At 42.0% G+C, this 14,204-nt stretch overlaps 2 protein-coding genes across 2 annotated transcripts; both read left to right on the plus strand.

Moving 5' to 3' along the window:
* The first annotated feature begins 1,356 nt into the window (after positions 1 to 1,356).
* On the plus strand, positions 1,357 to 10,643 carry LOC130694587 (DNA-binding protein Ewg-like). Its single transcript, XM_059497520.1, has 12 exons — positions 1,357 to 1,499; positions 2,730 to 3,131; positions 3,213 to 3,478; positions 3,561 to 3,732; positions 3,800 to 3,912; positions 3,991 to 4,428; positions 5,027 to 5,387; positions 5,471 to 5,571; positions 7,237 to 7,548; positions 9,544 to 9,599; positions 9,666 to 10,449; positions 10,530 to 10,643. Exons 2-12 carry the CDS (start codon positions 2,831 to 2,833, stop codon positions 10,641 to 10,643), a joined length of 3,018 nt encoding a protein of 1,005 aa, XP_059353503.1. The 5' UTR covers positions 1,357 to 1,499; positions 2,730 to 2,830.
* A 329-nt stretch (positions 10,644 to 10,972) lies between these two features.
* LOC132088566 (SH2B adapter protein 1-like) lies at positions 10,973 to 11,787 on the plus strand. The gene is made up of 4 exons (XM_059497513.1): positions 10,973 to 11,197; positions 11,265 to 11,435; positions 11,496 to 11,576; positions 11,656 to 11,787. The coding sequence occupies exons 1-4, from the start codon at positions 10,973 to 10,975 to the stop codon at positions 11,785 to 11,787; spliced, it is 609 nt and encodes a 202-aa protein (XP_059353496.1).
* The last annotated feature ends 2,417 nt before the right edge of the window (positions 11,788 to 14,204 follow it).

Here is a 14,204-nt window from a genome sequence, read left to right on the forward strand (position 1 = left end):
TTTTTGTGTGCACCATTTGTCCACCCGTACAAACGAACACATCTGGCAACTTGCTTGCTATTTCTGTATCGGCCCCGTTTCTATATATAAACGCATTCGGCCGCCTCTAAATTTCTTACACGTATGCCGTAAACGTCTTGCCCTTTTAAACATTACATCATCGTCAACAAAATCAAGTCCCCCCATTTAAAATGATTAAATACGGTAAGTAGTGTTTGTGTCTATCAGTAAATCGTGAATAAATCAGATGGTGTTTGAAATGAAATGCCAGACAAATATTTAGAAAGGGTATGCCTGTATCCCCTTGTCAGATTGACGACTCCGCTCATCGGGTTCAAGCAGATGACTGATGTAAATTTTGTTTAAATCAAGTTTTCCCATCAAAAGAACTCTGGGAAATGGAACTTTACTTGTGAACAGCTTTCATGCAAACATAGGTTTCTACTCGTCATTGATTTGAATAGAACACAGCCATAAAAACCGGTTTTATATGATTACAGAAGTTGCTTATTTAAATTTCCCATCTTTTCTGCACAAGGGACGAAAGCGAAAATTGCCTGTCGCGTAATTTGGCCCTCTAGCGAAAGTTATAACAGAGTAGGGTGGAAGAACGAATGGAAAGCCCTTGTTTGAGAGCACGATAGGACGCTATCGAAGCCCGGACCGTGAGTAGCAAAGATGGCCGATGAGGGAGGGGTTGGTAGCTTGGCGATCGATCGAGGCCCGTTCACTGTCGAGTGAGGGGTGGAGGCGGGTGGACGAATTAAAGGGAACGAAAAGAGAGAGAGAGAGAGAGAGAGAGAGAGAGAGACGGAATAACGTACGAGTCGGAAAGGAGTTTCGCCGAGTTTCATGTTTAACAGGGTACGACGAGTGTCAGAGGTTTGTTCGATAGCTTCTTGTAAAGTTCAATTAGCGCCGATGAAAATTCATCACACCCGTTTGCGAAGGTAAAAAAGATGTGCGATCAAACTCGACTATCTCATCCGCTAACGAACAGCACATTGGCCAAGATTTTCACCGTCGGTCCCAGCCGTGGGTTCGTGCGCTTGTTTTTTTTTTTTTTGTTTTGCCTTTTTTCCCTTTGCCTCTGGTGCGCAAGTGTATACCGTAACGCCATCTCGTCCCGCGTTTAGTCTGGCCTATACTATACCATGTGCAAGATCAAGAAAGGTTTTTTTTTTTTAATTCTGCTTTATGTTGTTATTTTTCGTTTCTTTGGGGGGAGGGGGAGGATGGCAAAAGGGTGAGCGGGAGGGGAACCGCTGTTGGTTGGTTGGTTGCATCGATAGTCGGACAGAAGAGAATCTCTTTGACGTTGGGGGTGAGGGAAAGTAAGGAGTGGAGGAGGGAGTTGGTGAAACTAACGCAGTCTCACTGGCGTCGTCGAGAGACTCACGCAGGTGCGAGCTCGTCGGCGGCGGACGCAGACGTAGTGGACCGAGTTGCGCTCGGACAAAAGCCGTGTCGTTTGCGCCGTCAACTCTATTCGATTACAGGTTTCCTCCTCTTTGCTTCTTCTGCTTCTTTGGTGCCATTTCGGCCTCCTTGTCGCACGTGTTTCGTTAGTTTACCCTCCCGTCCTCCTTCCCCCCTCCCCAAAAAGAAAAAGAAAATTGTCATTATGTCAAACGTTAAGATTCATTGGACTCTGCTGCCGAGCAGGGCCACTCACTTATTTCAATCGCATTCAGTGAAACATGTAAGTCTTAAGGAGTGTAAGGTAGGAAAGTCCGTCAGGGTGTTTTCATTTTTGTCACTCCTCTTCACTTGTTACCGTTCGTCGTTTGTTTCGTACAATCCTTCGTTCGATGATCGCATCGATGCGTTCAATACGCCAGTCAACCCAACGAGAGGGGAAGAAAGGAAAAAGAAAACGTTAGCGTCGTGTTTATCGATCCAGCGAAGGGACCCGTCCCGGGCACGTCACGAGTACGCTCCGCGCCAAGCCCGACTTCTGACAGCGCCATCCCTTTAAGCTCTTGAACGATTTGCCTCGGGGGTGGGGTGTGGGGGGTTAGTTCGCATTTCCATCAGGAACCATATGATAGCTCCAGGGCACTTGTCCCTTTAAAAAAAAAGCATTTTTTTTTTTTTTTGTTGTCTCCTTTTTGTCCCGATCCGTGCAAGAGTGGGGTGGTAAATGGGGAGGGAGAAAGGCCGCCGATGAAAAGCAGGAGGTGTTTGGTTGCGCCATTGTATACGTCCTCGTTTCCAAGGCGACCGTATTGATATTTTCCTCCTCCTACACGGAACGGGTGCGGGTGGGTGAGTTGCGAGGGTAGAGAAAGGGGGTCGCCCTTCTACTTTCCATAAGTTTTGTCATCATTTTTTTTTTCGGGTCGAAGAAGAGTTTTTACAGGGCTACAACCTATCCTTTGAATAATTGTATTTTTTTATTGATAAAGGAAGGGGAGCAGGGGGGAGGGAGGAAGAGATCCTATCGACCTAAAAAAAAAAAGAAATTCCACATCGTCGATGTACAAGTCAGTTCTAAGTTTGGAGATTGTTTGTTTTGTTTGCTCCGTGTTGACAGTTAATCCGTTTGAGCCGAAAGATCGTCCTCACTGGCCAAATAGATCATCTTCTTCGTTGTTTTATCCAGCGCCATTGGAGCATAACACACATTTTTTTCTTAGTAGACAAAACTGAAACATTTGTTTGGATGCTCGACTCCGTGTTTATTTAGGTTTTTTTTTTGTTTTGTTTTTTTCGTGTATTCTCTTTAGTTTTACCAAGTGATTTGCGCCCATCATCTTCCTTCTGGATCAACAAGACGTCCGTGTGTGTCATCGACAACATACTGGCCATAGCCAATTGAACCGCCTAGATGGTGGTGAAAATGGCTACCAGTAACGGCGGAAGCCTGGCCGTACTGGCCGGCTCGGAAGCCGGAAACGGGAGTAGTAGTGCCGCAGATGTCGACGGAACAGACACGGCCGTCGAGGCGTGTTCTGGCGGGCGCATTGAAGACGATATCGCCGATCATTCAGACGACGAACAAGGTGCCGATGCGGCCTCAGATGATTCAGATTCCATGGACTTTGACGATGATGACGACGATGACGGTTCCGATCTTATGTCGAATACAACACTTGGCGACGACATCACCGCACAACTAGCCGCCGCAGGTAACAATTTTCTCATTTTCCGTATGATTTTTTGGGGATTTGTACGATGATTCTATTGTTTGTTTTTTTCCGAACGGTCAGGCCCTGTTGGAATGGCGGCAGCCGCGGCAATCAACTCGTCGAAAAAGAGGAAGCGCCCACACTCTTTCGAGACGAATCCCTCCATTCGCCGACGGCAACAGACGAGACTACTCCGAAAACTCCGCCAGACGATTGACGAATATGCCACTCGAGTCGGACAGCAAGCCATAGTCCTGATTGCCACACCAGGAAAGCCGCAGAACAATTTTCGCGTCTTTGGTGCCAAACCGTTAGAGGACGTCATCAAAAATGTTAAATCTACCGTCCTCCAAGTAAATTCTCATCCCGCAGACAAAGTCATCTCTCTCCGTGTAATCGTTTTACTGCAATCTGTGAATTGATTCCCACCTTCAGGATCTGGAAACGGCTTTGGCACATCATGCTCCACCTCCAGCTCAAGACGATCCGTCGCTTTACGAGCTACCTCCCCTAGTCATCGATGGCATCCCCACACCAGTCGAGAAAATGACGCAAGCCCAACTGCGAGCTTTTATTCCACTGATGCTCAAGTTTTCCACCGGTAAGTGTCTTTCTTTTAATTTTCAGTTTCTAGACGTCAACGTTCGGCTAAGGAACATTCGTTATAGGCAGAGGAAAGCCGGGCTGGGGAAAGGAATCCACCCGGCCACCTTGGTGGCCAGGAGAGGTACCTTGGGCAAATGTCCGGATGGATGCTCGCCCCGAAGACGATAAACAAAGAGTAGGATCATTTTTTCTTTTGTTCGCAAATTTGGCAAATGTTAAAATTTGATTCATTTGTTTTGGGGTTCGTGTACAGGTGTCATGGACGCACGCGTTGAGGCAAATTGTCATCAATTGTTACAAATACCATGGACGGGAAGATCTACTACCCGCCTTCTCTGAAGATGCAACGGAAGAAACTAGTCGCCCTGCCAAAGTGATAAAAACAGAATCAGAAGCTGAGCAACAAGCCGAACGGAGCGCTGATGTTGCTGTTGTTCAACCACAACAGCAGCAAGAGCAACAGCAGCATCAGCAACAACATCCACCAGCTCCACCACCTTCGTCTCAGCCAGCTCAACATCAGCAGCAGCAGCAGCAGCAACAACAACAACAACAACAACAACAACAACAACAGCAGCAGCAGCAATCTGTACAGCAGTTGGTGCAGACGAATTCGGCACCCAGTGCCCAGTATGCGCCGACCGTCGTTCAAACGATTAGCAATCCCGACGGGACAGTGTCCATCATACAGGTTGGTTTGACTCTGAAGATCACATCGCCTACCGATAATTGCTCAGTTGATTATGCGTTATTTATTTTATTTTTTTCGGTTGCTTCCGAATTTTTCGCGTTGTGAATTAGTTAGAATCATTCCGTGTGGGTATTTATTATTTACTATTTACTCTCTTAGTAATTATTATTATTATTTAATTTTTTTTTTATCCTTTTATTTATTTATTTATTTTTTCTTCTGTTATTGTTTTGGATAACTTTCATGTTTGTTTTTCTCGTTATGTTCATGCATTTAGTGGCAATGCTGATTATGTTCTCTTTTATGTTTCCAGTTTACCATCAGTAATGATTATGACGTTTATCTGGCCGTTTGGTTGTGGCATGGCGACTTGGGTCGTTCTATCGTTTATCAGTTTGAACTTGTTCTTATTGTTAGATACAGAACATTGGCAAGTGCGATTGGCCTTTGTTGATTGGTTGGTTTCTCAACTTTTATCATCATTTCTATAACGAAACTTTGCCAAGCGTTAATAGATCTGACACGAAACTCACTGATAATTCCATTCGATTATTTCATGCAGGTCGATCCTCATTCATTCACTAATTCATTCTTCCAGGTTGATCCCAATAATCCCATCATCACATTACCTGATGGCACAACGGCCCAGGTGGTTGCCGCCCAAGGAGTGGCTACCGTCAATCAGTGCGAGGATGATGATACTGCTGGTCAGGATCAGCAGCAGCAACAGCAACAACAAACTGACCGTAATCATCATCTCATGAACCCTAAACCCATGATTTGGCAGTTTGTACCCACTTCGCAAATAACGGGAGTCACATCTTCGGATGGCGTGACGACGCTCACCAATTCCGCCGATGGCACCACTGTCACCACCGTCGACTTGACAGCCGTCACCGAATCTACGATTGGTCAGGAAGGCCAACACCATATTCTTCTCACCGGTGAAGACGGCCAAAGTAAGAGCCTCATTCTTATTTTGATTTATTTAGTTTTTGTTTTCTCTTGCGTTAATGACATTTTTGCGTCTTGTATTTCGTAGCGTATCCAGTCAGTGTCTCAGGAATGATCACCGTTCCCGCCATGTATCAGGCTATGGTTGCCAACATCGCACAGATGGGTCAATCAGATGCTTCTGTTCAGGTATACTGATTGCAGCAGAATCGAAAAAAAAAAAAATCTTATTCCCCGCCATCCCTTTTGTCGTTTCTTGTGATTTCTTTTTTTTTTTTTTTTTTTTTTTTTTTATTGTCACCAGTGAAAAGGAATGATATCAGCATGTTATTATTTTTTTTACTATCGTTTATTTTTTATTGGTGTTTTAATTTAATTTTTTTTTCTTTCTTTATTTTTTTGCTTGTGTGTATGTCATTTTTTATTTTGAATTTTCTTTTCATGGGGCGCAGGGGCGCCGTGAGCCGCCACGTCTTTTGGTAAAACACGACGATTCCTGAGCAGCTTTGGTCGCCCGGGCGTGTTTGTCGTTTTGTTTCATCTAATGAAACAAAACAAAAACGAAAACAAAAAATTAGTAATAATATTCTAAACGAAGGAAACACGTCGAAAATTGGTCGAATGAATAACCCAATATGAATTTGATTCGATATTTGTCTCACATTTTTCCTTTTTGCACGTGTGTTCAAAATGGTCTGTTTGTATCGTATATTGATGTGCTCCTTTGTTTTGTTGTCTGTTTTATTTAAGTTTTGTTAATTGGGCTTCGACGCCCTGTGGTAAATCAGTCACAGCTTGGCGGCCACAACGACCAAGGTTATACTAGTCTAGTCACATCAACGCGGGGAAACCGAGCCGAGCAAGTCACAGCAAAGCTAATGCAATCTTTCGCGAACAAGCCGATTCGCCGTAGGCCATAACTTATATTTATCCTTAAACGAAAAAGAAAGAAAAAAAAACAAAGATGCAATTTTTGCAATGATTGTAGAACATGCAAATCTCCTGTTCGTGTGAGTGGCAAAGCGTTTTTTTTTTCGTTAAAGCGATTTGCAAATCGTTAAGTCATGGAAGTGTGACTTACAATGAGAGCTTTAAATCCATGTTTCTAACCCCTCTTGAAAAGAACAGCTTCCTAAAAGCTGGTTCTTGACTTATGGAGGTCTACGTACGTCGCGTTCTCTTCAAATACTTCACAATTTAAAAAATGTAAACATTCGATCGTCAATGTTCTGTATAGCAATTATGGATCGTAATAGTGGCCATAGAGTACTTGTTCCTTTCAACGTTACCCTTTTAATTTGTCTCCTTGTTCAGAAAACATTTGAAGACAATGACCGTATTTATTATTTATGTGATGCTAATGGCACTCCCCCTCGGCGCCAGTCCTACAATTCGAAGTTTTAATTTAATTTTTGGGTTCATTTTTTTTCTATTCTCATTTTGGAATGTCTTTTTTTGTTTGTTTGTTCTGATTTTTTTTTCTGTTAAAATCTTCGTTTTTTTTTCTCGAGAATTCTACTTCTTTTCCTTTTGTGCTGCCCCTTTTGTTACATCGTTGCAAATACATCTTGGTGTATTTTTGTTCTCGAATCGGCCATGAATTTGATTTATTGTTCTATGCCTTTGCCATGCATTTTCGAACCCACCCGATTCCAACGCGAAACATCAGTAGGTGGAGTCGTTTCTCGATCTATCGTTGGGGATTTTTTTTTAGAAGTGATCCTGATGTAGAACACTCATAGGAGCAAAGGGGTTGGATGGCGTCCGTGAACGCTCCCTAGTCCGCTGGCATTGCCATCCGTTAAGCGTGGTGTTTATTTTTAATCGCGGTATTTGCTCATTGTTATTGATCAGGTGTTGGGACCGTTAATATCGAAATCAGATTCTAATGGAGGAGATGATGGAGCCTTGGTGTCGGCAACATCAACAGCAGGGACAACAACCGGGGGAATGAACGTTGGAGGATTGGCCGTCACTCCCGTGTTGGCTCTGGGGCCTAACGGAACGCAGCAACACATTCTGCAGGTAATTGATGTTAATCAAACTCCTCGTACATCCACGATGTGGCTAACGGGCGACGGACGAAAGGTGACGGCCGCGCCCATGGTGACTTCACAGCTCCTAGGCGAAGTCGATTCCTCCATATTGGCATCAGCCATGCAACAAGTGACGTCTGGCGACGTCGTCGATCTACAAGAAACGTCGCCCTCTTCCAATTCCGATTAGAAGGCACCTTTCCAAAAGCACTCTCACCCGTTTTTTTTTTGTTTTAAATCTTACTGCTGACCATGTATAGACCATTCACTTCTTGATATTGTATTATCGTTATCGTTTCATCTGTTTACGTAACTGGTGCATGTGTATGTATGTCTTGAACTATTCGATTCTTATTAAACATTGGCCGGTGAGCTATCGCTTCTCATTTCCATAGCGAACAAAAAGAAACAAAAAACAAAAAAAAGAAAATACTGAGTTTAATATTTAGAATTTCTATAGTTCATGTTTTGCGGTGGTTAGCTTTTGCCGGATGTGGGTTAACGATTAGGTTTAGGGATGGATAGTGACGTCGTCAGCGAGGAAAACAAATTCCAATTTCGTCATGTGTGAATGTTTGTTTGATTTGATTGACCGGAGATTGCTATCATTATTGTATGCAAAATAATTAGGCTCCTAAATCTCTTTGCTAACCTACTTAAAAGAGCTCAATTTGGGCGTGAAATCTTCCTCCCAAAAAAAAAAATTGACATACGAAGGTATTGTTTTCTAACCTGTAAATAATAGGCTATACTGTATTCGAATTCGATTCCCTTCCCCCTCCCCCTCCCCGGACGTTATAGTCACGATCTCTATCCATCTCTCTGTTGGTTTTATCGGCCATTTTTTGCCCATGTTGTGTTTTTATCTGTGTGTATACGGTTCGTGCTAATTTCACTTTATGCTCTTGCCTACATTCTATTTCGCTATATTTGGCTGGCATTCCTTTCGGTTTGCCGCCGATTTTTTGTTGTATCGAACAATCATCTTCCCCATCACCGAGCACCTATCAGCATACACCGTCAGTGTAATACAAGTTGTTCATTAACATTTTAGCCAGCATCATTTAATTGCTTTTATAGCCTAATTTCTTTATATTTCTATAGGCCTGCGTTCGGTTGGATTCCTGTATTATTGGCTAAAAAAGACGACCACTTAAAATTAGTCACCCTGTTAATGCCTTTCAGTGAGGTTTTATTGGTTTGCAACATTAGGACATGAAGGGGATTGCAATACCTAATGAGGATTCAAAATGAAGTGTACGAAATTCATTATCGCTCATTCATTTTGACAACTTTCGGATAGCGTTATTGAAATTCAAGGCCGTACTCAGTCAAATGTTGGGGAATGAAACAACTGAAGCTGAAATTTGTAGATTTAAGACTACTTCGCGGAAAGAGATAATGGGTTGAAATCGTCAAGTAATGTCAAAATCCAAATGTCGACGGTCCCAAAGAAGAAGGTAAAACATTTCCTTTTATCTTCTTGGCACTCACGATGAATTATTAGTTGCATAGTTGCGAGGTCTAGTCCTTTAGGACTAATTAAATTTTTGCTCAGCTTAATCAGCAAAATACGATCATCAGCACCAGTTTGTGTTTTCCAAATTCTACCTCTCACGTTGGATTTATCATCATTCAATTAATTTTAGATCAAATCAATGGGTATTTGAAAACCAATTCATTTATTAATGTAAAATGTCGGGATTAACATTTTGATATGGTAGTGACAAGTGAGAAAAATTTTGTCGCTCTTTTGCTATGCTGTCGTCCTCGGTTGAAACGTCCAATATTGTTTGGTTTAATTTATTTTTTGAGTACTTTTAATGTTTATAATTTTTATACCACATTGACGTACGCTAGGCTCCACCCCCCCCCCCCCCCCCAAGAAGTTTCTACCACGAAAAAGGAAATCCACTTCTTTATCGGACTGACAAGTTTGTTGATCGATATGTAAACTCAGCATCGATCGACAGATTATTTTCGTTTTGCAATGTATTATCACAACGTTGTTAAAAACTTAAATTATTGTGAAGTTAAGTCCGCAGAGAAGGTACTGTTTATACATTAAGGTTCGCAAATTCTGCAGGAAACGACTACAAACAAGAAATACGAAATGGCCGTCCAGGCAATCACAGCCGATGCCCGAGATGTAGCTGTCTGGAGTGAAATCTGCGAGAGGCAGTAAGTACCTATCAAAATATGTCATAATTAACTCTTTAATAATAGTGCTCTGTTACGCTATCTCAGGGCTAGGTCAGCTGCATTTGAATTAGCGCGACACATTCATGCCCATTTTAGCAGTGAAGCTCAACTGATTGCAGATTCAGCTCTAATATCCCTTTACCAAGATTGTGCTCAACGGTTTGTGGACCTCTTTGTTCGAAGCTATGATGTGGAACTAAAAAAGTTATCTGGCATAGTGGTGAATTCATGTGACTTTGTCAAATATGGGAAAACCAATGGGATCACACATTTCCCAAGTTCGGCTTCCAATTTGAGACCAGGCAGTGTTCCGAGAACTGTGCAAGACTGTAGTGATTATTCTGATACCGAAAGAGATATTTCCTCGACCTCTTACCCTTCTGTCAAACCTAGACAAACAGGGCCAAAGCCGTTCTTCAGACGTTTTTCTTTAAAAGGTTTTCGGAAAGGCAAAGGATTGTTCCACAAGCAACATTCAGATGAAGTTGAACTCTCAGGCTCAGCAGTTGCTAGTCATACTCCTTCCTCATCTAAGCCTGAGCATCCTGGCCTTTTCTTACGTGGCAAAATTCGCATGTCAAAGTTAGTGGTAGAGTCCTTGTTTGAAGGCACGGTCAACTATTTGACAAGTGAAAGCCTTGATGGTACTCCAAAATGGGAACGTTGCCGTCTTTGCTTGGTGAAAACCGTTGGTGGCTATATGTTGGAGTTTTTCTCTCCCCCCAAAGCCAGTCAACCAAAATGTGGAGTGTTTTGTTTCTTGATAACTGAGGCAAGAGAAACAACAGCGCTTGAAATGCCAGATAAAGAGAACACTTTTGTTCTAAAGGTAGTAACAACAATTAGAAATTTTTACATATAAATGAAATGTCAGTTAATCTTGAAGACCTTCATATCCATTTCATTTAGGCTGCCAATAATCTCGAGTATGTCATTGAAGCTGCATCCAGTGAGGACATGCATAAATGGTTGCATTCGATACGCTTATCTGGAGCACGTTGCATAAACACAACTAATGGGTAATGATAAATTCGTCATCAGCTAAGCACATAATATCCTAACGTAGCGTTGGTGAGCAACTTTAAGGTCATCAACCGAAAGTACATCAGTGCACCGAGGAGAAATCGAGTCAAACGGTAATCCAAATGAAAATTCATCGGTGTCCGTCAGTGCAATTCAACCCACCGATTTCATTGGTTCACGAACCCTATCCCTGAGGGGATCTCGTTCGCTGCTACCCGTTTCACCCAGTCTTGAGGATCTTGAGTTAGGCAGTAGTCGACATGATCAGGAACACGGTAACTTATTTCGCTTATATCATTATGGATGTTAAGCAATCTAAATGATTGTTGATGAAACTAAATGGTACTACTAATGACTTAAAATCAGATTATGTTCTAGACTTGTATGGAACGTTGAGGCACTATCCTTGGTTTCACGGAACGCTAAGTCGTTCTGATGCCGCTGGATTAGTTCTCCAGGAAGGAGCAGTGGGACATGGGGTTTTCCTTGTCCGCCAAAGTGAAACGCGTAAAGGCGAATTCGTACTCACTTTCAATTTCCAAGGCCGTGCCAAAGTAAATTGCAGTTGATTATACTGACTGTCATCCGCAATTGCTAATCATTTTCTTACCTCTGTTACAGCATCTACGACTTACAATTAGCAGTGAGGGACAGTGTCGAGTCCAACATCTTTGGTTTCAGTCCGTTTTTGACATGTTGGAGCATTTCCGTTCGCATCCGATCCCTCTTGAATCGGGAGGCTCCTCTGATGTTACGCTTACTCAGTATGTAGTGGCCGAATCCGCCTTTCAGGTAATTTGCTTTCCCATTCTATCATTGTCAATGATTGTCAACATTAAGCTGTTCAAATAGGCAATGACTGTATCGTCGTCTACCCGCAATGGGCTGAGCAACTTAGATAGGAGAGTTGCAACGCCGCCTCTAATTCGAGAGGTGCGTCCAACATAAAATAATTTTAATTAGTTGACTGACCATTATTAAGCGAGATGTTGACGTAATCTCGTTTTCATAGGTAATTATGAGAGGAGAATCGGTCCGTCGACGCATTGAGTCAATGGAGCAGCTACCCTCTTTAAATCATCAAAATAACGGAGGAAATTCGGGATCCAGCCGTGCAATCGAGAACGCCTATAGTTTCACATAGAAATGTTCGGCAAAAAAAAAACCCAAAAAAAAAGAAAACAAAAAAAAAAATTAACGAATTATGCGTCGCCTCAGCGCCTCCAGTCATAAGACAAATTTGTCTCTTTACGTTTCTGTTGATCATTTCGTGCATCTGCATTGATTGTCTTCCCTATTTGAAGGTTTGGAAATTACAAAATCTTCGTCCGATTTACAATCAGCTGCTCGTCTTGGCGAAAAACCCAGGGTTTTATCGACCGTTTGTTAGGTTTCTTGTCCATCAGCATGTGCGGATCCCAAAAATCTTTCCCTCCGGTTATTTTTTCCAATCCCAGCTTCTTCCCACGCTGCCTGGTAGGTCACATGTCTAAATACAAAGTTAAATAATGGCCATCAATCGGTTTGATGCTGTATTGCCACGAACAAGCAGCACTGCTCAGGCATAGTCAATTTAATTTCACGAAATATAAGCCTCCATCATCCGGAGTAATAATGTAGGAAGAAAGCTGCAGCATAGCTCAATTCTAAATGTCTATGTAAATTCAACAAACGTTTGATTACCAGCCGTCTTCTGCTTTAGTTTGTAATTGTTTATACAGACACTTTCTCTATATTATTTTCACTCGCTTTACGATGAAGAGGGGTATCTTTTATTGGCCATTGACGGGCTAGACGAAGACATAGACATTTTATTCGTGGCGCGGTCAAGAATCACAATCGGTAGGGAGAAGGGGAACCAATACTTTCATTGGGAGTTTGGTATCCTCACGGTTACGTATGATGTTTTCTCAAATGGTCAACGGCTGCAGTATACCAGGAAGTCGAGACTAAAATAAATTTTAAAGAAATGTATTTAAAGCACCCGCAGATTGTTGGGTCCATATTGGGTGACATATTCCAAGGGAAGTGGTACAGTACGTAAGTTCATATGGCAATGCAAAAGTTATGTAAGAAACCCTTGATGATCTTCGCCACCGTTAACATTTGTGTCATCGGAACGGCGCCTGTTGGAGACACACAAGTCGAAAACTTCTTGGCTTTTATATGCCTGCACCCAAAACTGATAAATATAGTGCGACTCCATAGTTCGTTAGACTACTACTACGTTGCAAGGAGCTCGTGACATGTGAAACAATATCGGCTTAAAATATGTAATTAGTCGCTTTGCAATTGTAAATGTTGTCAAAATGAGCTTTACTTAACTTTAACATTTTGTATTTAAACTGAGAGAACACAATACAATACAAAGTGAAAGAGAAATTACGGCTTTATTTAACTTACTAAATAATTGTAGAGAGAATCAAAGAATTTAGGGAGGATTCGGGGAGAACTAGAGAGATATGGTTTTTATACCATCATTACGAAATTTACGCGCATTCTCTAGGGTAGCATGAATTCTCGGGCTAAATGTTACACAATATTTTTGTTAAATTATCCGCGCGCGTTACAGCATTTTTCGCGGAAAGCTGTACCATGCGCAATTACAACGTCAAATGTAGCGTCACTTAGAAGAGATAACATTTCGCCATCGACAGGCTTCTTTAAGACAGGCGACCCGACTGTATTAATTTCTTTTTGTAGTCACGCTGGCAACAGCATCACTTGACGAACCTTTATAGTGCTCTGATTCAGGATTTCTAAAGCACTTTCGTGCGATGTGTCCTGATTTCTTGCAGTAGAAACAATGTGGTTTACCACTTAACGTGCGTCCTTTGGGTCTGAATGGCCCTCTTGGTTTTACTTGCTCGTTTTTCCCCTTTGTAATCAATTTCTCACAAGTATCTTGAATTAATTCGCGCATCATCTTCATAAAATCTGCTTGCTGAGGATGGAGTGTCCCTACCCGCGGCTTAGCCTTAAGATATGGGTGTGGCAAAAAAAAAATTCACCTGAATTTTTTTACCTTACTATTTCTCCCACCTTTGCACCCCATATCCTAAGGCTAAGCAGCGGGTAGGGACACTCCATGCGTGCGATTTTAGGTGTGATCCAATATTTTATGTCTATGATTTATTTCATAGAATCCTGAATGGATTTTACATAAAAAAATTGGAGATAAAGAGCATTCCTTTATCTTTCGAATGGAAAAAAACCGATAATTTTGCGTCCAATATTTCTATACGAAAAAAATTCCGGCGTGAGACACCGTAGGGCCTATCCTACGCGTGTTAAAACAGCAAAATTGGACGGGGGTGTTCCAATTCTTCTGGTGGGTACTGTCTAACGTCTAGATTTTATCATAAGAGATAATGGCGCCATTTTGAATAGTAACACTCTCCAAATTCTTTTTAACACTAAAAAAAGCAGTGTTATCCGGCGCAGCTATCTTTGTAATGAATATATAGCATTCATAATAGACAAAACCTACTTTACAAGTGCTGCTTAGCCTACCTCCCAAAACACCCTGTCGCCTCGTTCATAAAAATATTTATAAAACAG

The sequence above is a fragment of the Daphnia carinata genome, chromosome 1 (assembly GCF_022539665.2).
Source record: "Daphnia carinata strain CSIRO-1 chromosome 1, CSIRO_AGI_Dcar_HiC_V3, whole genome shotgun sequence".
NCBI classification, from domain to species: Eukaryota; Metazoa; Arthropoda; class Branchiopoda; order Diplostraca; family Daphniidae; genus Daphnia; species Daphnia carinata.

Excerpts from the sequence above, each read along its gene's own strand:
- LOC132088566 (XM_059497513.1), top strand. The coding sequence starts at position 10,973 with ATGAAACTAAATGGTACTACTAATGACTTAAAATCAGATTATGTTCTA. Across the intron at positions 11,198-11,264 it reads ATTTCCAAGGCCGTGCCAAA|CATCTACGACTTACAATTAG; the intron begins GTAAATTGCAGT and ends CCTCTGTTACAG. Across the intron at positions 11,436-11,495 it reads TGGCCGAATCCGCCTTTCAG|GCAATGACTGTATCGTCGTC; the intron begins GTAATTTGCTTT and ends CTGTTCAAATAG.
- LOC130694587 (XM_059497520.1), top strand. The coding sequence starts at position 2,831 with ATGGTGGTGAAAATGGCTACCAGTAACGGCGGAAGCCTGGCCGTACTG. Across the intron at positions 5,388-5,470 it reads CACCGGTGAAGACGGCCAAA|CGTATCCAGTCAGTGTCTCA; the intron begins GTAAGAGCCTCA and ends TGTATTTCGTAG. Across the intron at positions 10,450-10,529 it reads AGAACACTTTTGTTCTAAAG|GCTGCCAATAATCTCGAGTA; the intron begins GTAGTAACAACA and ends CATTTCATTTAG.